Raw genomic sequence first — 26,250 nt, 5'->3', positions numbered from 1 at the left:
TGGGCCCTATGGGATTTCAGATGGCGCTTGGAGAAATACCTGACGCTCTCGTCCACAATCCAGTGGAGTCCTTAGTCGCTGCTTGGAATACAGCGGCGGGGGCCCTAAACTGGATTGCACCTTTACGGCCTCTCCGAGGTAGTGGATCCAGGAGAGCTCCTTGGTTCACCAAGGAACTCCGCGAGATGAAGCGCCAAAAGAGATGCCTAGAGCGCCACTGGAGGGCCAGTAACTCCGAGTCAGACCGAGCACTGATGAGAGCCTTTATCAGGACCTATCTCGTGGCAATACGGGCGGTGAAATGTGCACATTTTGCCGCTCTTATTGCATCCACTGAATCGCGCCCAGTCGCCTTGTTTAGAATAGCCCGCTTCCTTTTGAAAGGGAGGGATGCGGACAACCCTTTACAAGGTAGAGCTGAGGAATTTGTTCAGTTTCTAACGGATAAAGTCACTCGGATTCGGACAGATCTGGACTCCAATTGCACGGTACCAGCCGAGGTACCGGGGGAAGGTCTTGAGAGAATTTTATGGAGCGAGTTTCAACTTCTCGCTCCTGAGGAAGTGGACAAGGCCATGGGAGCGATGAGTGCCTCCACCTGTATACTGGACCCATGTCCCTCCTGGCTGGCCTCGACCAGCAGGGAGGTGACACGTGGCTGATCCAGACGATAGTTAACACCTCTCTCCGGGACGGGTCCTTCCTGCACTTCCTAAAGGATGCGGTGGTGAGACCCCTCCTGAATCCAGCCATTTTGAGTAACTATCGTCCAGTCTCCAACCTCCCCTTTGTAGGGAAGGTTGTTGAGAAAGTGGTGGCCTTTCAACTCTGACGGTCCTTGGATGAAACTGATTATCTGGATTCCTTTCAGTCCGGTTTCAGGCCTGGTTACAGCATGGAAACTGCTTTGGTCGCGCTGATGGATGATCTCTGGCGAGCCAGGGATAGGGGTCACTCCTCTATCCTTGTGCTTCTTGACCTCTCAGCGGCCTTCGATACCATCTACCATGGTATCCTTCTGCGACGGTTGCGGGAGGTGGGAGTGGGAGGCACCGTTTTTCGGTGGTTCTCCTCCTACCTCTTGGACAGGTCACAGTGGGTGTCGGTCGGAGGGCAGAGATCGACCCCTAGGCCCCTCAATTACGGGGTGCCGCAGGGTTCGGTCCTGTCCCCCCTCCTATTTAACATCTACATGAAGCTGCTGGGTGAGATCATACGCCGGCACGGGATTAAATATCATCAATATGCGGACGATACACAGCTGTATCTGTCCGCCCCGTGCCAACTCAGTGAAGTGGTAGAAGTGATGTGCCAGTGCCTGGAGGCTGTCAGGGTCTGGATGGGAATGAACAAGCTTGTGCTCAATCCCGACAAGACCGAGTGGCTATTGATGCTCCCTCCCAAGGATGGTCCAGCTATTCCATCTCTGAGCCTGGGGGGTGAAATTATACGCCCCTCAGAGAGGGCTCGCAATTTGGGAGTCCTCCTGGATCCACAGCTGACTCTAGAACATCATCTGTCGGCTGTGACCAGGGGGGCCTTTGCCCAGGTGCACCTGGTGCACCAGTTGCGACCCTATCTGGACCGGGAGGCCCTTCAGATGGTCACTCATGCCCTCGTCACCTCAAGACTGGATTACTGTAATGCGCTCTACATGGGGCTGCCCTTGAAGAGTGTTCGAAGACTTCAGCTAGTCCAGAATGCAGCTGCGCGAGCCATTGTGGGTGCACCTCGGTACACCCATGTTACACCTATCTTCCGCGAGCTGCACTGGCTTCCCATTGGTCTCTGGACACGCTTCAAGGTGCTAGTCGTTACTTTTAAAGCCCTACATGGTATCGGACCTGGTTACCTGAGAGACTGCCTCCTGCCAGTCACCTCCCAAAGACCTATTAGATCCCACAGACTAGGCCTCCTCCGGATTCCATCTGCCGGCCAATGTCGGCTGGTGACTCCCCGGGGGAGGGCCTTCTCTGTGGCTGCTCCAGCCCTATGGAACGATTTCCCCGTTGAGATCCGGACCCTTACTACCCTTCCGGCCTTCCGCAAAGCAACTAAGGCCTGGCTGTTCCGGCAGGCCTGGGGCTGTTGAATTATCCAGGCCCATCCAATGTTATGACTGTTGCTGAATTTTTAATTGTTGTTTTTATTTTTGTACTCCCTTCCCTTTCTTATTGTTAGCCGGCCTGAGTCTCTCGGGAGTAGGGCGGCATACAAGCCAAATAAACCTAAACCTAATCTTTATAAATGTTCCCCACTTCATTGTCTAACAATGTTAAAACTTGTAATAAAGCATACACTTCACACGTTTGAGCTGACCAAGTAGATGGCAGTCTCCCCACTTCCAAAACTTCAGCATTGTCCCCATTAACCACCGTATATCCATTCATTCTTTTCCCATTTACAACCCGAGAAGTTCCATCAATAAATAGGTTAATACCGCCCTCTAAAGGACAGTCTTCCAAATCCTCTCTTACTTTAGTTTGTAAATCAATGGTTTGCACGCCATCATGCACAAGTCTGTCCCATTCTTTCTCCTCACCCCCACCCCGATAGGAACTTAGCCAGATTTAAATTACTATCAGTAGAAAGTATTAGATTCTCTTGAGACATCAAAATGATTTCATAATTTAAAAGTCTAGAGTTAGTAATCCATCTCTGAGCTTTCTGCATCAGGATCTTCCTCACTTGATAAGGACTACTCAGAATCAACGTCCATCCAAAGGTTAATTTCCTACTTTACCAGAATCACCGTAGCTGCTACAGCCTGTACGCACACAGGCCAACCTCTCACTACCAAATCCATTAATTTTGACAAGAACACCACAGGTTTCTTCTTCCCAGCCCAGGCCTGAGCTAATACACCCTTAGCAATTCCATCCTCCACTGCTACAAACAAATGGAATGGCTTTTCTAAATCTGGCAAGCTCAAAGCAGGAGCTTGATCATTGTTTGCTTCAAACCTTTAAATCTTTCTCTATCTCCCTGCTTCCAAACAACATTCCAAGGCTCTTAATACAATAACTTATCATACAGATACCTTATCTGTGTAACCATCTATCCACAACCTACAATATCTTACCAAACCTAACAACTTCCTCACTTCCTTCTTATTCTTAGTGAGGGTTGAGTAACTATCCCTTCTATCCATTCTGGATTTATTTTCTTTTTCCCCTGACTAAGTGACCCAAATACTTAACTTCAGTTTCTACATATTGTAATTTCTTCTTTGACCCTCTCAACCCTTGACTACCTAGAAAATTCAACAAATCATTTGTACTTTCTTCAACCTCTGCTTTCTTTTCTCCAGACAACAACAAATCATTTACATACTGTAACAACTGAATATCTCTGAGCGGTTTAAACTTCTCCAACACCTGTTCCAACATTTGTCCAAATAGATTCAGACTTTCCGAAAATCCCTGCGGTAGAACACACCATTGATACTGCTGATTACGATTTGTATCACGGTCAGACCATTCAAAAATATCCCTTGATTCCTCTGTCAATGGGCAAGTCCAAAAAGCATCTTTCAAATCTATAACATTAAAATATTTATGACTATGTAGTATGCGACTTAGAAGAATTTGATACTATAGAATAATGACCAGCAACTATTGTATTTATGGACCTGATCATGGCATATTCTAATTGATCCATCAGGTTTCTTAACAGGTAATATAAGTGTATTATATTGAGACATTGCAGGTTCTATTAACCCATCTTTTAATAATGTCTCTATCACTTTTTCAATTCCCTTTTTACCTCCACTGGTATTGGGTATTGCTTTAATTTTAGTGGTTCAACTCCTTTCAAAGTAACTTTCAAAGGAGAAATATCCAAAATACCCCTATTTCCTGTTGCCTCCCAAACTAAGGGTTCTATTTTTTCTCTTGTTTCTCATTAAGATATTAACTTCATGAGAGTTATTTGCAAATTTAAGTTCACATCCTAATAAGGCTAAAGCATCCCTTTCTAATAAATTCATCCCAGCTTCTGGTACTAATATTGCATCCAAATTAATTTTACAATTACCACTTTTAAAAACTACATTTTTCAATAATGGCACACATTAAATGATTCTCCTTTCATTCCCCTTATCCTTAATGTTTCCCCAGATGTTTCAATACCTTTTGGAAGTTTACATATTGAAGTCCGAGTCGCTCCTGTGTCTATCAAAAATGCATACTCCTCTTCTTCTGGCCCCACAAATAAATTTATCAAGGGCTCGATGGGACTCTGAAATCAATAGCCCCTGACACCCCTAATCTTCATTGTCTCCTATCAGCATGTATAGGGATTGTTCTCTCCACTGATTTTTCCCTTTCTCCGGACAGTTTCTCACAAAGTGTCCCTCCTTTCCACAGAAAAAACGTTTCTTCACACTCTTGTTTCCATTCCTGGTTAAACCATTACCTGGTTTCTTCCACTGAAGAAATCCCCTGCTCAGACCTGGCTGTTGTCTCCACTAATTTCTGACATTTTCTGGCTATTTCCCATTCCTTTGTCAAAAAACCCCTTCTTGTCTGATTTGCAGCTTTAATAACAGACACCATCATCTGGCTTTCTGCCTGGTTTTTGCTTCGTCTCAATTCACATAGACCTTCTGGGCTTCCTTCAACGAAGTCCCAATGTCAGTGCTTTCCCAGTTGTCCAGTTTTTGTATTTTCCTTTGGATATCTGGCCAAGTCCTGGTGACAAATTGAACTTTCATCAAGGCTTCATATGCTGGTGTTTCAGGAGAGAGACCAGAGTACTTATTTAAACTCTCCTTAATTCTCCCTAGGAACACTGAAGGAGTCTCATCTTTTAACTACCCCAATTCAAAGGCGTTAACTAAATTATTCCCTTGTGGTTTTGCAGTTCTCACCCCATGAAGAACGATTCCCTTTTGTTCCATCATCTGTTCCCTATCAGCAAAGTTATTGTTATCCCAACCAGGGTCAACTAAAGGAAACTTAGCTATTCCAGCTACTGGGTTGTTCACCCCCTCCTGTGTTTTATCCCAATAAGCTATGGCTGCTGTTCTAATCTGTATCCTTTCCTCTGGAGTAAATAAATACCCCAGAATATGCTGTATCTCAGTAAATGTATAAATGTTTGATCCCAGAAACAACTCCAAAGATTCAGCTAAGGCTATAGGATCTGATTGCAGAGATGGCATATGTGCTTTATAACCCCTTAAATCGGGAAAGGTAAGGGGCACATTTACAAACGTTGTTACAGGCACTCCTCCCTTAAGGGGAGCATGTTATTGTCTATTATTGTCCCTAGTGGTCAGGTCATAACTTCTAGCATTTAAAACCATCCACTTTTTTTAAATTTCTGATTAAACGTGTGGAAGACACTTCACTGTCACTTATGCCGTCCTCAGCAGCATCTTCTGCCCTGGCTCCTGCCCTCTGCCCCATTTGGGTTTTATGGGGGTGGACGAGAACAGGTGGCGTATTCTAAAGGATGCCATTTTTTTTCTTTACTACCTGGTGGGAAAGGATCAAACCACTGTACATGGAACCATGGTTCAACATACAACAGCTGAGTTGTTAACTTCTTTTTCTCTAGAATTCTTTTTAAAGTATTTATCCAATAAGTCTCTGCCTCTCCAAATTTACTCCATCTATAATTTGGTTTTATCATAATATATTTCAGCCAGACATGTGTGCAATTCTTAATCATTGTTATTTTATCCAGTTTGGCCATAAATGGGCTAAGCCATTCCTCATTCCACTGAGCTATTACATCTCCCAGAGGAGAAAAAGGAGGAATAGAGGGTATCTCCCTATCTTCTTTAGGAGCTTTAGAAAACAACTTTTTAACCCAGGATTGCTCCCTGGGTTACCCGTAGCGTCAAACTGTTCAGCTAAAATCTGTTTCCTTCCTGCAACAGTTATGAACTCACTCAACGGCTTAACCTCTTGCTTTCCAGCTAAAATCATTTAACTGAACTGCAGAAGAAAGCTTCAATCATTCAGAAAACACACACTCAACACTTTCAAACAGGAATTTTGCCAATTTGTTCTATGTATAGTTTAATCCATACCTACCTGATCTGGTGCACCAGGCCTGCTTGGGTTCTACTACGTTTTGTTATCCAGGTCTCCTCTGTTCAAATTGGCAAGAGCGGTCCTTCTGGAAAGCCTCTTCACTCCTCCGGATCGCTGCAAAATAATGCGTGGTACCCCCAGCTGGCAAAGACCCTTCCCAGATGGAGACATCTGCTCTCTTCCTGGCCAATGCATCACTTGTCAGAAAAATATATATTCTGTATATTTTCTATATATTAAAGAAACCGTCAAGTGACTGAGCAACAAAAAGCATTTATTTGGCTCTTGCACAAGAGGATTCTCAATCAGGAAGAGAAAGAGAATGATAAATACATTATTTGTGGATCTCATCGGTTACATAAAGGTGTTTCATAATACGTTTATATAATTGTACTTGGCTATTATTCCACCTTTTATTTCCTGAAAACATTCACTTAATAGAAAGTCCCCATAATTTCAGTTCCTGTTACATGACATAATTTCAGTTCCCATTACATGACATAACAAGACAATCAATCAACCCATATCAGCCTCTTGAGAACGAATCTGACGCCAGTATCCTCTGGTTCATCCAAGTTCTCCTTAGCTCAGCTTCCCTAGCTGGAAAGCTGGAATGGCCCTAATAGTTTTGCTAAGTGTTATAAAAGTCATAGTGACCTTTGAAATGTTGTCTCTAGCTAAATAAAAATGCTAAGATAAATAATAAAAATGCTTGAATAATATTTAGCTGTAGCTTTTAATTAAAATGTAAAATGGAGTCTATTCAAAATGGAGTCTGTCAGTTCATTCCTTTTTTACACAAATAACCAAATTTTATTTATCTCAGTCATAAAAATTGAAGGAATGTCAGTCCCTTTAGTTAAAGGCTGAAGAGCTGCACCCTAGGAAAAAATCCTTCACAGATCTCTCCCCAGGCGTGTATTTTAGTTGGCTATCTTTCTGGAAGTCCTGTTGCTGTTTTTTTCTAAAATGCATAATTTTAGTTAAAACTTCAAATAGTTTACATTTTAAAAATTATGCCCAGGAGAATAGGATTCAGTAAAAATTAGATGTTACTTAATGCTTATGTACCATATGCCACATTTAAAAACAATTGTATTTTCTTATGCTGTCCTTTATTTGCAGATTGTATACCATGCATTGCAACTAATTTTTTTTACTATACTTGCCATTTTAATAATGAGACTAAAGTTGTTCCTGACTCCACATATGTGCATTATGGCATCCTTGATATGCTCAAAACAGGTAAATTATTGTTTCATTGTCATACTATTATTAGTATAGTGACATAACATATTTTATGAAGTGATATACACGTATTCCTTAACAGAGCTTAAAAGGGCACTTTTCAAATGATTTGAAATTCCAGTGGCAGCCTTCCATGATGTGACTGCATTTGAGATGCTCAGCAACCAGCAAATATTTACAATCATTGCAACACTCTTGATGATGTAATTATAATTTACATTTTTGCTAAAAATTGATGTTTACTTCTCACTTGCTCACTTAATGAGCACCACAAAATAAATCATAAAATCAGGCCAATCACATGATAACCCACTTACTACTGACATGATTTAAGTTTGGGCTCAGTTGTAGATGTAAGTCAGGAACTACATCTATGCAATTTTTTTAATAGTTTAAATTGTCTTTGTAATAGAGTACACCGTCTCTTACTTTGGAAACACAATTTATTCCCTAAATCAGAAGTGAAATGTTTGCTAAGTGAACAATTTGACAGAAAGAGAGAGAGAGAAACTGCAAAAATTCTCTCATGCCGCAATACCAGCCTTATTTTTACCCCAATTTACATTGTTGTGAGGCACATAAAATTTGTTTTTAATTTTGCACATTGATCAGAAAATGTTTTTAAATTTGTTGTATTTGTAATGGTTGTTAAATGAAGTAACTGCTGATTGAAAAGTTGTTATATATGAATGTATAGAATCATGGATAGAATTATATCAATATATTATATTTGAAATATATAGTATCATTTTTTCTATATTGTGCATGATAATAATAAGTTTCTTTCCAGTTTTAAGAAACATAAATTATTTTCAACCCACACGTAGGGATTCTAATAAAGAGGTAAAAGTGCTAGTTAAATGCTTGGGTAATTAAATGTTATGCAAAGCTTGACATAAAGCTTCTATTTGTGTGGCATAAAGTATGTGTATCATCACTAATATGCATTGTGGAATATATCATGTAATATATCATGCATATGTCCTCCTACATATGCAACACTGTCAAGAAACATCTCAAACTTGCTCAAGTGATAAAGAAAACTCATTTATTGCAAGGCAAACAATAGAAGGAATACAGGATTGTTTTGGAGGAAATAAGGAGATTGAAAATAAGTGATTGAAAGGATTATAAATGTTGAAGGGATTGGTCAATTTGAATAAAAATGAATAGGGAATATATTGCAGGATAGATATAAATCTGAAAAAGATAGATGAACAGTTGGAAAAAATGTTTTTTTTAAAGCAGTAAAATACATCTGAATCTGTTTTCTTTCCTCCTGTTTCAGTAGATTCTAATAAAGGAGTGAGGCATAAGTAATGTATCATTCTTGCATTCCATCAAAGATTATGGATAACATAAAACTAATACTTAAATTATTCGTTCAAAACATACACTGGAAGAGATTGGACAACCATTTGTCTGAAATGGTATAGGGTTTTCTGCCTGAGCAAGGGGTTGGACTAGAAGACCTCCAAGGTCCCTTCCAGCTCTATATTTCTATTCTATTGTTTGTCTGATTTTGTGAAAGTGACTTTTCATACAACTATCAACCAGATATATCAAGAAATACATAAATGGAACATAAGATGATTCCTTTTCATTATTGTTCCTTAATGATACCTTTGATTTTCAAGAGAATTTGGCTATCAGAATTGATAGACATAATTAGGCCTTTTCTGTGTGATTTTGTTCAGTCCACTTTAAAAGCTGCTTAAATTGGTAGCCGTGAATTTTGAAAATAAATAATACTTTTTAAAATATGGACCTGAAAGTAATATTTTGCTCCTTGTTATTGTGACTTAAAGTTTGGCATATTTCATTACTGATACTATTGTTTTATTTACCCCATCTTTGAATGAAAGAAGTCCTTGATATTTTCTGAGCTTGATTGCTTGCTTGTAGATGTTTTATTACTGACTAGGTAATATCATCAGGATATTACATAATTGACTAATGAAATGTCTTCAAGCAAATAACCAGGTTCAGAGAGAACCAAGGATTACACAGTTAAAGTGACCAGATTTTCAGATTGGTAAAGAGGGATACCATTGACCGGGGGGGCTTGATTAAAATTTTTATATTTTGTCAAAAGGTCACAAAAGGCGATTACATGACCCCAGGACACTGAAACCATCATAAATACCAAACATCAAAATTTTGATCACGTGACCATGAGGATACTGCAACGGTCGCTAAGTGTGAAAATGGTCGCTAAGTGTGAAAAATGGTCATCAGTCACTTTTTTCATTGCCATTGTAACTTTGGTCACTAAATGAACTGTTTGAAAGTTAAGGCTAGCTTGCATTATAATGCCTTATGCTAGCTTACATTTTCAAGAGAGAGAAGCTAAACTCCTTGTTAGAATTGAAATAGAAATGAGTAGAGTAGAGTAAAGTAGAATAGAATAGTTTATTAGCCAAGTGTGATTGGACACACAAGGAATTTGTCTTTGGTAAATATGCTCTCAGTGTACATAAAGAAAAATAAAATAGTAGGATAGTGGGATCCTTGCTGCACCAAGCTCAGAAAGCAGGAGATCCCACCATTTCCCAAGCTGGGTGGAGGTGTGTGAGGTGAGGGATCCTAGGTGCACCAAGCTCTTTCTGAAAGAGGAGGTGTGTGAGGTGGGATCCTAGGTGCACCAAGCTCTTTCTGAAAGAGGAGGTGTGTGAGGTGGGGGATCCTAGGTGCACCAAGCTCTCTGAAAGAGGAGGTGTGTGAGGTGGGGGATCCTAGGTGCACCAAGCTCTTTCTGAAAGAGGAGGTGTGTGAGGTGGGATCCTAGGTGCACCAAGCTCTTTCTGAAAGAGGAGGTGTGTGAGGTGGGATCCTAGGTGCACCAAGCTCTTTCTGAAAGAGGAGGTGTGTGAGGTGGGATCCTAGGTGCACCAATCTCTTTCTGAAAGAGGAGGTGTGTGAGGTGGGGGATCCTAGGTGCACCAATCTCTTTCTGAAAGAGGAGGTGTGTGAGGTGGGATCCTAGGTGCACCAAGCTCTTTCTGAAAGAGGAGGTGTGTGAGGTGGGATCCTAGATGCACCAAGCTCTTTCTGAAAGAGGAGGTGTGTGAGGTGGGATCCTAGGTGCACCAAGCTCTTTCTGAAAGAGGAGGTGTGTGAGGTGGGATCCTAGGCAGATATCACACAAGGGCCCTTCAAAGACTAAACGGTTTTTTTTACTGGTGGGGAATTAAAACTCCCCTTTTCCTCAATGGGAAATCATATTCAGACAAAGAAAATTATTAAAAATATCCTTTCCTTTCTGAAGACTGGCTCTTTCTCTGCACCTATATTGGGAGGGGAGAACAGGGGAAATGCAAGCAGCGAGGCCACCCTGCCCCCTTCTTGTCTCCCACCTACCCCCTTCCCAACGGGACAAGAAGGTGGAGGGCTGGTCTTGCAAACGGGGATCAGCGCACTCGCCGCCTCCCCCTCCCCCTGGAGGAGCTCTTCAACGGGACAGACGAATGGAGGGGGAGATCGCCCCTTCCGCCTCCGAGCCCCCAAACCCCGTCTTCCCTGGCCTGCACCCCTGCGCCCAGGCTGCTTTGGGTTTGGGAGTAGTCCGAATGGGTGGAGCGGGGGATCCCCGGGGTGGAGGCCTCCCGGTGCAGCAACGGTCTTCCGCAGCTCCGGAGCGAACCTTCGTCTTCCCCACCAAGGATTGCAAGGCTGGAAGCCTCGGCAGCAGCCACCCCCACTCCCAGCCGGCCAACCCTCACCCATACCATGAGCGGTGGGACCCGCGCAGTTCCTCTCCTCCCCAGCGCTGTCCTGTGGGCGCTGGGTGCGAGCGCTGAATGGCCGGCCAGCCTGGAAGGCTGCCGGCAGGGCTCGGCCGCCCTTCAGCAACACATGTTTCGCTGAAAGGCGGCCGAGGGGCACGCTAAACTGCCGGCATGACTTTGAAGTGCCGGCTTGCCTTCCGCGCGGGCCGATGTGGAAGGCAAGCAAGCCAGCCCTTCAAAGTCATGCCGGCACTTTAGCGTGCCCCTCGGCCGCCATTTAGCGAAACATGTTTTGCTGAATGGTGGCCGAGTTCTAAACTGCTGGCATGACTTTGAAGGGCTGGCTTGCCTTCTGCGCAAGCCGACGTGGAAGGCAAGCCAGTCCTTCAAAGACATGCCGGCACTTTAGCGTGCCCCTCGGTCACCATTCAGCGAAACATGTTTCGCTGAATGGCCGCCGAGTTCTAAACTGCCAGCATGACTTTGAAGGGCTGGCTTGCCTTCTGTGCGGGCCGACGTGGAAGGCAAGCCAGCCCTTCATAGACATGCCGGCACTTTAGCGTGCCCCTCGGCCGCCATTCAGCGAAACATGTTTTGCTGAATGGTGGCCGAGTTCTAAACTGCCAGCATGACTTTGAAGGGCTGGCTCGCCTTCCGCGCGGGCCGACGTGGAAGGCAAGCCAGCCCTTCAAAGTCATGCCAGCACTTTACCGTGCCCCTCGGCCGCCATTCAGCGAAACATGTTTCGCTGAATGGCGGCCGAGTTCTAAACTGCCAGCATGACTTTGAAGGGCTGGCTTGCCTTCTGCGCGGGCCGACGTGGAAGGCAAGCCAGCACTTCAAAGTCATGCTGGTAGTTTAGCGTGCCGGCATGCAGGGCTGGAGCGAGCGAGCGTACTCCGTCCCCATGGGTGCATGAGCAGAGCACTTTTCCAGCGCTCCTGTTCCTGGAGAGCTCCATCTGCATATGAGCCCAGGATCCGCCGCTTGCGCTCCCTTGCTCCACCATGCCACCTGCCTTCCCTATCTAGGGGCTCCTCCAGCAGAAGTAGCAGAGTCGCGTCGAGCGCCGCTCTGCCTTCCTCTGCGCTCTTCCCACCCGGACACCCAAAGCCTCCCAGACCGCCTGGCCCGGGGCGAGTCAGCTGCAGTGCCTCGGGCGGCGATCCCACCACCATCCTCCCGCTCACTCGCCCCGCCCGTCACTTACTCTGAGTTCAGAGAAGAAGCGGCGGCCTCAGGTGGCTCTTTTTGCAGAGGCTTTCCCACGGCTTGTCCAGAAGTGGGGCTGGAAAGGCGAGCTCGCTCCCCCGCCCATCTGCCCGCTCACTCGCTACGCTACCCCACCCATGCCAGCGGCAGCGGATGGGCAGGGGAGCGAGTCGAAGAAGGCGCCAAAATTAAGCGGGATCTTTTGGGAATGGCCTGGGACGCGGGAAAAATTATGAGAAGGTGTGCCTGTCCTGCCAAATGCGGGACGTCTGGTTACCCTATACACAGTTCAATTTTGAGTTATTATATTCTCTTCTATTTGTCTATAGAGATTCTTAGTCATCCAGGTCATGGCTGTCTCAAAAGTGTTTTTTTTAAAGGCAATTGAACTTTGTTTTTCCTTCAAGAAAAAATAAAGTCAGTCCAGTTGCCATTTGAAAAAGCACTTTTGAAACACACTCTTCTATTAGCATTAATAACAGTTTTCAAGTCTTTTAAAATCAATATAAAATTAAGTAGTCATAATGATGTGAATATTTATAATTACTGAGATTAACTTTAATGATTAAATCAGCATGAACTGTGTTTTAAAATAGCTTGATGTAATTTTAAAACTTAAAACTGAAATTAATAATCACCTTGATTAAGTGCTTAACCATTTCTTTTCACAGTTGTTTGGATGGATTTTTCACAAAATCCAACCTGGAACACTTGTTCTTGCAATTTTGGCAATGATGGCATTTGAGGGAATAGCAAATCTTCAAAAAGAATGGAGTATTGTGGGAGAATTTAGCAATTTGCCCCAGGAAGAATTACTGTTGTGGATAAAAGCAAATACTAAACCAGGTAAAATCAGAGTAGAACAACTCATCTTATTCCATGCAATGTAGTATGTAAAAGGCTTAGCACTTTTAACACTGAACAGCTTTTCCTGATGCCTTGATTTCTTGTGACTGCCATGTAAATGATACAGTTTAAGAAAAAACTGTCTTTATAAATACTATTTTGTGGAATTAAAAATTCATTTTGAATGGAATAGCATGTTTTAAATAGAAAGAAAACCTTTATAATATTATGTTTATTTTTTTTTTAATTTTTGTGGTTTGGAGGGAAAATAAGATTTTTAATCAATTTTACAACCTAAAAATGTATGGTAGTTTCTAGTTCTTTTTCCAATTATTCCTGCATTTTTAGATATCCTGTTATTTCAGATGCTGTTTTTGCCGGTGCAATGCCTACAATGGCAAGCGTAAAACTATCTGCACAACGACCTATTGTGAATCATCCCCATTATGAGGATGCAGGTTTACGGTAAGGCTTTATATATTTTATAAATATTATAGATTTTTATATAAATTATATAAATATTTACATATTTTAAGGTTTGTTGTGATTGATGCAGTATAGGAAATTTCTACACTAAACTAAACTAAACTAATTGTAACTATTAATATGAAGGTATAAGAACAAGGAGAGAAAAAGTTATGTTCATAATAAAACATATTACTGCTGTTAGTTGTAGGATACCAATATGCCCATGAATAATTCTTGGTACTTACCAATCTCCTGTCTCCTTCTATTTGTAATATTTTAAAATATTTTAATTTGTAGTAGAATTTAAAAGAAAACAGGTACAATTAATATTTTCCTTTAAATATGGTGGAAGGAAATATAATAAGTAGAAGATGATATTTTAGAATGCATTTATTATAGGCAGCAACTTCATCATTTTATCTTTTAGAAAAAGATAAAAGTGTTTTGTGAAAAGTAATACTCAGACTACTGTAAGAGTAATTTTATGAATGAACAACCTCTCCCTTAGATATTTATTTTAATTTTGATTATTTGGAATGAAGGTTTATTTATTTGGAATGAAGGATTATTTAGAATGAAGAGCCGAGGTGACGCAGTGGTTAGGGTGCAGTACTGCAGGCCACTTCAGCTGACTGTTATCAGCAGTTCAGCGGTTCAAATCTCACCGGCTCAAGGTTGACTCAGCCTTCCATCCTTCCGAGGTGGGTGAAATGAGGACCCAGACTGTGGGGGCGATATGCTGACTCTGTAAACCGCTTAGAGAGGGCTGAAAGCCCTATGAAGCGATATATAAGTAACTGCTACTGCTGCTATAAGGTTTAAATAGGGAATTTGCGTCAAATCAGTTAGCCAATTTCAAGTAAATGCATTAATTTACTAAAACATTATAGTAAGTAGGATTATGTATTGTTATTCATTTGTTTCAAATAGATGGATAAACATACATTAACATAACATAAACATTAAGGATACTAAGGGACCATCTTCTTCCAGTTATTTCTACTAGCCCAATTTGGTCAGGCATGTTGGGCGTGTTGTGTGGATCCTATCAAGGAATGTTGGGTTTGGGAATCAGGAAATGTGCCATCTCTGCTGTAGCCCCTGTCTTCTGGAATTTTCTCCAGATAGAAGAATGATTCCAACCTCTTGGCCTTTCATAAGCTCATGAAGACTTGGTCATGGGCCCAGGCTTGGAATTTCAAATGTGTTAAGGGCATGTATTTTTATCAATAGTAATAGTTTTGCTTGGTGTTGTATATATTTATTTTGTACTGCTTTAATTATTTCAATATTTTATTTGTTTTTATATTTTGTAATGAATGCTGTCCCATGTCACTTGTAGAGATGGTTTGTTTCAGCAATCAGATAATTAAAAAAATAATAGTGACTGATTTAGATAAAACTTTATCATGGAGAGTTGAATGAATTGATAAATATTTGGTTTCATTTAGGATAACAAACTCTAAGAATTACTCTATTTAAGACAGGAAAGCACAAGATTTGTGACTTTGCAAGAACATCCATTATTAAAGGGGAAAACATATAAAATTATTTTCTTTTCTTTACCCTTCTCCTTTAAATAAATGTTACTCTCAATTTTGATTTACAGGAAACAACTCTTTACTGCCATTGGTTTTTTATTTTTATTTGCTGCTTATTATTATAAACATCATTATGTGATGTTTCTGGTCATATGAGCAGCAAGTATAGATAAGAAAGTTCTTTTTTCTCTAAAAACAGATTCTTTTAAAATTATAAAACCTTAAACTCTAGGTATGTAAAACCAATTAATTATTAACAAAATGAATATTAGTATTTAATTAAAATTATTAGTAGAATTAATATAACCAATATAAAGGTCAGTTCAAATTAAATTTAGCAATTGTGCACCATGAATATATTAACAAATCTAGTTTACATCTGATAATTTTGCCTGGTCTTGATTGCCATGATTTAATTAGCACCTTGTTCAAAAGAAATTTGAAAATTGGTAGGAAAAAAAAGGACAATGGACAAAAGTTCTATTCATTTCTACATATGTTCTACTGTAGCAGCTTTATATTGCTTTTTTCAAACAACTGATTTTGACATAAAAGATATGCTTCCCTTCCGTTTGAAGCTAAATCTAGCCTGCCTCAGTAGACAGATACATTTAAATGTAATAAGTACTACTGTCTGGGTCCAAAAGAATGTGATAGTGTAAAGCAAATCCTATATAGCAATTCATCCAATCAATATTTTATGAATACTTTTAATAAAGTATTATAGCAATAACACTTAAACTTAGAATAGGAGAGAGACCTTGGAGGTGTTCTAGTCCAACCCTCAGGAGAACCTATGCCATTTCAGACAAGTGATTGTCTAGTCTCTTCTTAAAAAGCTCCAATGATAGAGCACCCACGATTTCTGCAGGCAAGCTGTTTCACTGGTTAATTGTCCTCACTGTTAGGAAGTTTCTCCTTAATTCCAGGTTGTTTCTCTCTTTGATTAATTTCCAACCATTGTTTCTTGTCCTGCCCTCCAGTGCTTTGGAGAATAATTTGATCCTCTGTGCTTTGTGGCAGCCCCTCAAGCCCCTGGAATACTGCTATCCTATCACCCCTAATTCTTCTTTTCTTTAGATTAGCCAAACCCAAAACCAGCTGTTCGTCATATGCTTTAGTCTCTAGGCCTTTGATCGTCTTAGTTGTTGTTCTTTGAATTTTTTCTAAAGTCTAAACATCTTTTTTGTAATATGGTGACCAAAATTGGTTGAAGTATTCCAGATGTGGTCTTACTAAGGTTTTATAAAATGGTACTAGTACTTCACATGATCTTGATTCTGCACCCTCTGTTTATAGACACCAGGATTGTATTAGCTTTTTTGGCTGCTGCTGCACACTGCCGGCTCATATTCAAATGATTATCCACTAGGACTCCAAGGGCCCTCTCACAGTTACTGTGTTTGAGCCCGGTCTTGTCTAATCTGTATTTATACCTTTGATTTTTCCTGCCTAAATATAATACTTTGCTTTTCTACACATTAAAATTCATTTTGTTGGATAGGGCCCATTGTTCAAGTTTGTCAAGATCTTTTCAGATCCTGAGCTTGTCTTCTGGGGTATTGGCTATACTTGCCAGTTTATATCATCTGCAAATTTGATGAGTTCCCCTTCTATTCCTTCATCTAAGTTATTTATGAAGATATTGAAGAGTACTGGACCTGAGATGGAGCCTTGTGGTACCCCACTGCTTACTTCTCTCCATGTGGATGTAGTACCATTAAGGACTACTCGTTGAGTATGGTTTGTCAGCCAGCTACAAATCCATCTGGTGGTTATATTGTCTATTCCATATTTTTCTAGCTTACCAGAAGTAGATTGTGGTCTACTTTGTCAAATGCCTTACTGAAATCTAAGTATACTATGTTCACAGGCATTTTGCTGGTCTACTAATTTAGTGACTTTATCAAAGAATGAAATAAAATTGGGTTGGCATGATCTGTTTTTAAAAAACCTATGCTGACTACTAGTTATAACTTTATTTGCTTCTAGTTGTTCGCAGATCTGTTTTTTTATTATCTTTTCCAGGATCTTCCCAGTTATTGATGTTAGACTGATTGGTCTATATTTCCTGAGTCTGTTTTTTCCCCTTTCTTGAAGATGGGAACCACATCAGCCCTTTTCCAATCTTCAGGTACTTCCCCTGTGCTCCAGGATTTTTGAAAGATATGGTACAATGGTTCTGAAACAACGTCTGCCAGCTCCTTCAGAACTCTGGGATATAATCTGTCAAGTCCCAGTGATTTATATTCATCTAAATCAGATAGATGAATAGTGTGTGCACAGCAGTGTAGAAAGCAAAGGGAAGACTACTACCCTATATATTTTCCAGGAAAATAATGTGGCAAAACCTAACAATGGCCCCAAACACGGGCGCCCCTTAAATAGGGCAGGAGTGCGAAGACTGTCCCGGTCCTCTGGAAGCATGATATACCCAAAACTACGAAGGCTTCAAAACCTAAGGGACTGGACAAAACTCAGCAGCACTTTTTCATGCAACTATTGACAAAAATAGGATTGCCAACATGATCGCCAACATCCGATGACGGATATGGCAGAAGAGGAGGAGGAGGAAGAAGAGGAGGAGGAGGAGGAGGAGGAGGAGGAGGAGGAGGAGGAGGAGGAAGAAGAAGAAGAAGAAGAAGAAGAAGAAGAAGAAGAAGAAGAAGAAGAAGAAGAAGAAGAAGAAGAAGAAGAAGAAGAAGAAGAAAATTTTCTTATTTATTTTAATTTTTATTTTTGGTTCATCTTTTACAGTTGGTTTTTTGGTATGTTGGGCTATAATTTCTTTTTGCATGAAGACTGATGCAAAGAATGAGTAAAAATGCCCCTTCTTTCTCCCTGCTGCCTGTTAGCTCCTTGCCATCTTCTCTCTTTAGTGGACCTACTGTTTCCTTGATATTTTTCTTGTTATTAATATGTTGAAAAAATGTTTTTTATTATCTTTGACTTTTGTAGCAAGCCTTAGTTTATTCTGAGCCTTTGCTTTCTTGACTTAATCTTTGCATATTCTGGATATCTGCTGATAATCAGCCTTAGTTATGTATCCCTCTTTCCATTTTTTGTATTTGCCCTTTAAATACTGTTCGACGGGGAAAAGATGAAGAGGTAACTACCTAATGTCATCCGTGGTAATATCAAGCCCTTTGTCACATATGCTTTTTCCAATTGTATTTTGCTTATTCTACCTTTCCTGACCAGTCTCCAGTAGGTTCTTTTTTGACATGGACTTCAGTCTCAGAAGATTTGTGACAGACCTTCTTTGAGACCTAGTTTTTTAGACCACTCTTCTTCACTTAAAGATGACTAGGACCAAATTCCGCACAGTTTGCATATTGCAGTTAGTCCTAGTTTATTTTTTAAAATATACTCTTACACTATTTTTTGTTGGTCCTTAGCTTTTCTTTAGTTGTCCATTGATGTTCATGGAAACAGTTTTACTTAGGTCGTAATTAGCTGACTCATATATCTTATGAAAGCGCTTTTCATATATTGGTCTTCCATTATATACTAGCCTTGCATTTCTAGCTACAACCCAACTATGTAGCAATCAATTTCCAGCAAGAAACATCAAAACTTCAGTGAACTTAAAAACTTCATTATATAGTTGTCTACCCTGCCCACCAAATTGGAGAGGCAGGTATGTTACAAGTCCCCTCACTTAAGGAGGTCTATTTAGTGGAACCAAGAAGAAGGTATTTTTCTGTGCAATCTCCAACCCAGTGGAACATCACAAAATTGTCCCCCTACCCCTATTGTGCTCATTGTTGCGGGTCGGGTAGGGTAAGGGTTTATTGGGTTTTGTATTTGGGGTTTTATTTCTGTAATCTTCCTGGAGTCACTGTGAATTAAGCAATCATATACATTTTAATGAAAATAAATTTTTCAAGGAGACCTGATATGCAATTTGCAGCCTTGTATGATCTTTTGCCCAAGGATTACTGTCATTCCTTAATCACTTCAGAGATGCCTAAGCCTTCAACCTAAGCCTTTTGTTTTGCCATTAAACCATGGAAACTGCTCCATATACCACCTGGTTGAACTCAGGTATATCTCCCAGCATGTATTGATTATATTTCACCATTCAAAAGATCTTTGGTAGATCCATAACTCTTTACATGTTAATTCATATATGACCACTTGCAGAATTTCATTTACAGACTATTAAATTATTATGTTCAGTATCCATTTTCTGATTTTCTAGCAAAATATTATACACTAATATATTTCCTAATTTCTTAGTTTCTCTATTATTAATTTTATTTATCTCCTTTATAATTTAATAGATATTTAGGTTTGTTTTACACAAATGAGAAGGCATTTTGTTCTATAAAAACGAATGCAAGAATAAATTATCTAGGCTACCTCTTCTATCACTTCTTCAATCGTAATATTTTGTTTTTCTGCAAAGGGCAAGAACAAAAATCGTTTATTCCATGTATAGCCGAAAACCTGCAAAAGAAGTTAAAAGAGAACTATTAAAGATGGGAGTAAATTACTACATTTTAGAAGATTCTTGGTGCCTGAGACGAACTAAGTAAGTATTCAGTAATAAGACTGTAATTGTTTCCCTCAAATGTTCAACAAGCAGAATGCTGCTCTCTAACACATATTAGGAAAGTTTTGAGATTCCTTTTAACATCACCCATTTCATGAAATGATGTGGTTGCGTGATGTGCTTTACAGTTGTATCACTTTAGAATTCTGTTTGTTTATTTTATATCCCAGTTTTATTATTATTGTAATAACTCGAGGTGATGAACATATCTAACATTTCTCCTCTCAATTCCTCCCCCACCCACCCCCAACACAATCCTGTGAATTGAGTTGATTGAGTGAGAGTAATTGGCTCAAAGTCACCCAGTGGACATATAAAGAGGAGACCATGACTTAAGCATGCCTAGGCTTTAGGCATGAAAGTCCACTAGGTGATTTTGAGCCAATTACTCTCACTCAATCAACTCAATTCCCAGGATTGTGTTGGGGGTGGATGGGGGAGGAATTGAGAGGAGAAATGTTAGATATGTTCATTATCAGTGACGTGCAGTCACTAGAGGCAGAGGAGGCGGGGCCTCACCAGTCTCCTGAGGAAAAGGAAACAATTTTTAAAATAAAAAGGCTAAGGTAGTTGCTCCCAAACTCTAAGTCACAGTGACTCTGAGTCTGCTTAGTGCAATTAGTAGGAGGAGGCTAGAGAACTATGGGCGTCCTTTGCATAAGGAATTTTTCATCTTTTAAGATTTAACCAAGGGTTAAAAAGCAAAAAATTCTGTATGCAAATGAGGCACGTGATTCTCCCGCCTCCTCCTGCAGAGGGCACTTTGTTTAGAGCCCATTTTAAAACATTTAAGCAGAGTCATCCAGCAGCAAGTAGCCTAGCCTGCCTAGCCCTGGCTAGACCAAATCTAGCATTTTTGACGCAGCTGGAAGGTATGTAGGTCAGAGGGAGGGGGCAGGGGGGAGGAATTCAATTTATTTGTAATGTAAGAAATTGTAATTTGTTTTTATTATGTGTATGTGCGTGTGTGTGTGTGTGGTTTTTTTTTTAGCCACCTCTGCTTGCGCGTGGGTTGGCACGTCTATTTTTATTTTTCATTTTTTATTTTTTATTTTTTATTTTTTATTTTATTTTATTTTTTTTTTTTTTTTAAAGCCATGCCGCCTCGGTGCGCCATAGAGCGAAACATGTCCTGGTTTGTGGCCGGGCGGCATGCACTTTAAAGTGCAAGCGTGCCACCCGGCCCACAAACCAGGACATGTTTCACTGAATGGCGGCCGAGCCCTGCCGGCACTCTAAAGTGCCGGCATACCTTTAAAGTGCCGGCTTGCCTTCCGCGCCGGCCGGCCCAGAAGGCAAGCCGGCACTTTAGAGCTCGGCCACCATTCAGCAAAACATGTTTCGCTGAATGGTGGCCAAGCCCTGCCAGCACTCTAAAGTGCCGGCATGCCTTTAAAGTGCCGGCTTGCCTTCCATGCCGGCCGGCCCGGAAGGGAAGCCGACACTTTAGAGCTCGGCCGCCATTCAGCGAAACATGTTATGTTCCAACATCTGTCAATCGGCTCGTCACAAGAGTCCATCACGACAGAAACCCAATATTTTTACTGTTGCCTTTTGTTATATTTGTGTTTTTTATTTGTGCTGATAAATAAATAAAGGGAGACTAGTATAGATCTATTTCAAGCTATTTAGCTCTCATCAGCTAGCCACATCCTTACCGGGATTCGAACCTGTGCTGTTTCTGTCGTGATGGACTCTTGTGATGTGCCGATTGACAGATGTTGGAAGCATTTAGCTTCCTCCCATAATTGGGGCTTACCAGGGGTTGTGACACTAATATATACCTTCTTCCCTGGCTTCAGCTGTTAAGGAGGAGACCTGTGGCTTGATGGCTAAGACGTTTGCCTAAGATGCAATACAGCACAGGTTCGAATCCCAGTAAGGGTGTGGCTAGCTGATGAGAGCTAAATAGCTTGAAATAGATCTATACTAGTCTCCCTTTATTTATTTATCAGCACAAATAAAAAACACAAATATAACAAAAGGCAACACTAAAAATATTGGATTTCTGTCGTGATGGACTCTTGTGACGAGCCGATTGACAGATGTTGGAAGCATTTAGCTTCCTCCCATAATTGGGGCTTACCAGGGGTTGTGACACTAATATCAGGACACACCTCCACCCAATCAGGACACAGCCAAGCTCCTACCCAATCAGTTCAAACCCCCACTGGCAGTTAAAAGGAAGAAACAGCCGAGATCTCACATTGCTCCTGGAAGCACCAAGCGTGAAGTAGCCTGAAGATGACGAATGAGACTTCGTCGAAACATCGCCAAGACATCTCCAATTTTACGCGGGAGAAAACCCGAATAACTAGAGACCTATATATATGTATGTATGTATGTATGTATGTATGTATGTATGTATATATGTATATATGTATATATGTATATATATATGTGTGTGTGTGTGTGTATGTATGTATGTATATATATATATATATATATATATATATATATATATATATATATATGTGTGTGTGTGTGTGTGTATGTATGTATGTATATATACGTTTGTGTGTGTGTGTGTATATATGTATATATATGTATATATATGTATATATATGTATATATGTATATATGTATATATGTATATATATGTGTGTGTATATATGTGTGTATATATATATGTGCATATATATATATATATATATGTATATATATATATATATATATATATATGTATGTATGTATGTATGTATGTATGTATGTATATATATACACATTTTGTTGTATTTGTGCTGATAAATAAATAAAGGGAGACTAGTATAGATCTATTTCAAGCTATTTAGCTCTCATCAGCTAGCCATACCCTTACTGGGATTTGAACCTGGGCTATATTACATACTAGGCAGACATCTTAGCCATTAGGCCACAGGCTCTTATCCGTTATCAGCCAAGCCAGGGTGAAAAGTATCTATTAGATTTTTACAACCCCCAGTATCCCCGGTATATATATACATATATATACACACACATGCACGCACGTACATACACACACATACATATATTAATTTTAAACAAACAAAAGCGAACAAAAAACATAAAACACATACAACCTTCCTCTATTTCATATAATGTGTCGTTTGGTTACAAGATTTTGTGCATCTGGCCACCACTTACAATTATATATTGAATCACAAATTGTTCATTAGATAAACATAAGTAGATTATTATTAAATGTCAATTTTTCAACTGTAATTATTATTCCTTAATTTTAAACAAGATATTCTGAATATTGAATCCATACATGCAACATTATTTTGCATCAATAGTTCAATGGTCTCCTCTTTCTATGCTGGTGCTTTAAACCACTTGAGAGCTATTTTTATAATGTATCTTTATCTTAGTTATGTATTAAAATTCAGAGAACTTATTCCAGTAGTTTAAAATACACTTCAGACCAATGATTTAAATTAAAAGAATTTTATAATCTTGTGGGAAATAAAATGTGATTTTATGCTTTTACTGTGCTGCTTTTATTTTAAATATTAAGATAAGTTTGGTCACTAAGGGGTTTTCAAAATATGAAATTTCAGAAAATTTTACTATGTTTCCTTGTGGAACTGGATTGGCTGCAATTTTAATTGATAGGGTAATTGTTCTTGACTTTCTTGTAACCTACTGTTAAGCTTGGTCATAAAATGTGGTAATAAATAATGAATCAATTTCTCTATCTATCTACTTGTAGTTCAGCAGAACTGTCATTCTGGTTGCATTCTGGAATGCAAAATAATTCTACATTAGTAACCTTTTTGAATTTTAATATAAAAAAGAAAACTTCCCATCAATCCCCTTCTCTACCTAAAATAGCTTCTAGAAAATAATGCAGGAGGGTTTTGTTAAACACTGAGGCCTATGGCATAGTGGGAAGCTACTGTGGGAATCATTATATATGACTTAGATCTAACACAACTGACTTATAAAAGGTAAGTTTTTTGCTCACTTCTGAATACATTTTTCTGTGGTCTATCCACAATGTTCATTACAGTCTCAGAAGCCATATTCAGGGCTTCTATATTCACATTGCATCTCTCTTATTGTATCTACTTATTAAGAGGAGAAAGTCTGAAATGAGAACAACATTCTATATGTAAACTCCATGTAATTTAGAACACAAGTTATATAGAGGTCTAAAATGTGTGTGGGCCTACATATATAAAACAGTGCATGGGCACTGGCTAAAAGGGAGTGAATTCAGGCCCAGTCTTCTAATAACTGAGATGTGAAGCCTGAGGTGGCTCTATTGACCTGCATTACAATAATACATAATTCTTTTATTGCAAGATATGTGTTTTTGTTTGCTCATAATATTTATTATATTTTTAGGCCTGGTTGCAGTATGCCAGAAATTTGGGACATAGAAGATCTTACCAATGCTGGGAAAATTCCTTTATGCAATCTCATGTGCAAAGATTCCAGGCCATTCTTCAGGACAGTATTCAACAATAATATATTCAAAATATTGGAAGTTACCAGAGAATGATTCTTCAGTACTGTATCATTTTTGGCAGTATATGTTTCAAACCAGCATTTAAAAAAAAAATCTACTTGAATTCCATTTAAAAATAAAAAGAATTGATGTTAATTACAGGCACTGTTAGATTTGACTTGCATTCCAGAGAACTAAACACTCACGTTTTTGTTTTGTTTTTTTTTGAAGCAATTGAAGATAGTCATTGGATGAGATTCTTAGGAGTCCAACTGTATTTATTGAGAAGTAATGTTCATTTGAAAAAAAAAATGAAAATAAATTTAGTTTGGATCTGTAGGTGTTCTAAGATACTATATGGAATATCACTCTTTAAAATGTGAACAGTTAAAGTATATTTTGGCACAAATTTGTCTCCTCCTGGGACAGTTGTTTAAAATTACCTATGCAAATGTTTATTGCATTTCAACTCTTAATAAATACTGATCCTAAGAAAGAGAGCAAAAATATTTATAGAAAATAATGCCAAACTCAATGAAATTGTGCAGGTAATGATTCCTAGAAAGAGTGCTGCAATTTTAAACCCTGAACAAATAAGAGTTGACAAAACCTAAGGTTTTCTCACATATAGTCATCATTATATTGCTAATTTAATTTTCTTTTCATGCTTCTCCTTTTCAAGTAAGCATAGTTTTGTGAAAAAAGGTGGTTTCCATGATCCTATATTAGCATAAATTGCTGTTTATTAAAACTGAAAAAGTTCACTTATTACAACTTGCTTATTTGTTCTGCTTTAAAATTCTGAGTATCTTAAAATTTGCATTGAGCCAAATGATATATAACAAGACTTCTACATTCTCGTTTATCAAAGCTGAGAAAGCATTATAGTGTATGTGATTAATCTTTATTATTCCTATCATTTTTCTTACTTTTCTTTTTTTTTTCTTTTGGTAGAATATTACATCTAAACCAGAATTCCTGGTTTGTTATTTTTAACAAGCCAAATTTAGAATCCACCATTTATTCTTGGCTTATTTATTGTCTTGAATCCAATAGTCCAAGGAATCCTTTTCTGAATATGTTTTTAAACACTTTCACTGGTAGCAGAAATAGTTGAAAAGTAAACCACCCAAATCTATATAGAAAGAGTATATATGCTTCTTCAATAGTTACTAAAATAGGACTGCTGAAATTCATGTAAATTTATCTGAATTTTTCTACTATTGACATGCTATGATGAACAAAATAAAGTTGTTGCATGTGTTAATCTTTTAAAAACAGAAATTTTCCAGGAAAATTGTACTATTTTGCCTTAATGCAATAAAGGATCATCATTAATCCTTGTAGAAAATTTAATGTAATAGGAAATAACATTTATTCTCTAAGAAATAAATTGTAACCACTTGGTAAAATGCAGTGTAAAACAATTATGCTTTTGTGTTATTCCATTATACACCTTAGAGTTACTTTATACAACATAAATTCCAATACTGCAGCAAATGTTAGGTAAGTTAAAACCGAATTCTTAGGCTCATTTTTATAAAACCCTTTTAAAACTTCAAAAATATTGTAGTCATTTCTGATTAACTGTAAAGACGATGCATAGCTCCAAACCCTGGTCGCAGTTCATTTTTTTGTTTGGTACTATAGACCATGATTGTATACATTCTGTGTATGTTTAAAACTGTTGAAAAATCTTACAAGTTGTTTAACTAAGAACGGTTGCCACCTTCCCTGACAAAGTACAAAAGGGTCAATTCAAAATGTAAAGAAATTTATTTTCTATTGAGGATTGAAGCGTAAACTAAGATCCATTCAAAAGGCAGGAAATTGGAGTCATTATTTTGTACTTAGATTATATTGTAGAATAGAAACAACTGTACTTTTATGGATTTTATGCCTATTGTTGATGTTCATTTTCAAATAAAAGTTTTGTTCATAATTGTGTTTACGTAAAAAGTATTTCACAAATAGCTATTATATTATTTTCCAGAAAATCATTGAAAAACAACTTTAATCTATTTTTATCTGAAGTTGCTCACTAAAATATATTGTACTTACATATTAGAGAAAAGGCGAAAATACTGGTAACTGTTCTGAAACACACCCCGCCCCCTGGTCTGGTAAGTAACGCCAACACAAACTTACTGTTAGCCACACTTTATTCACAGTA

At 39.0% G+C, this 26,250-nt stretch overlaps 1 protein-coding gene across 4 annotated transcripts in view; it reads left to right on the top strand.

The window, feature by feature from the left end:
* DPY19L1 (dpy-19 like C-mannosyltransferase 1) overlaps nucleotides 1-26,019 on the top strand; it is a 145,287-nt gene extending 119,268 nt beyond the window's left edge. For all 4 annotated transcript variants that reach the window (XM_032234962.1, XM_032234963.1, XM_032234961.1 and 1 more), the window contains 5 exons: nucleotides 7,170-7,289; nucleotides 12,904-13,078; nucleotides 13,444-13,543; nucleotides 19,499-19,624; nucleotides 23,975-26,019. In XM_032234962.1, coding sequence (XP_032090853.1) covers nucleotides 7,170-7,289; nucleotides 12,904-13,078; nucleotides 13,444-13,543; nucleotides 19,499-19,624; nucleotides 23,975-24,131 — 678 coding nt within the window. In that variant the 3' untranslated portion in view covers nucleotides 24,132-26,019. The remainder of the gene's footprint in view (nucleotides 1-7,169; nucleotides 7,290-12,903; nucleotides 13,079-13,443; nucleotides 13,544-19,498; nucleotides 19,625-23,974) is intronic.
* The last annotated feature ends 231 nt before the right edge of the window (nucleotides 26,020-26,250 follow it).

This window comes from Thamnophis elegans, chromosome Z (genome assembly GCF_009769535.1).
Source record: "Thamnophis elegans isolate rThaEle1 chromosome Z, rThaEle1.pri, whole genome shotgun sequence".
In the NCBI taxonomy this organism is placed as follows: domain Eukaryota; kingdom Metazoa; phylum Chordata; class Lepidosauria; order Squamata; family Colubridae; genus Thamnophis; species Thamnophis elegans.
The sequence above is the reverse complement of the archived record's forward strand: the minus strand, read 5'-3'. Positions and strand labels throughout refer to the sequence as shown.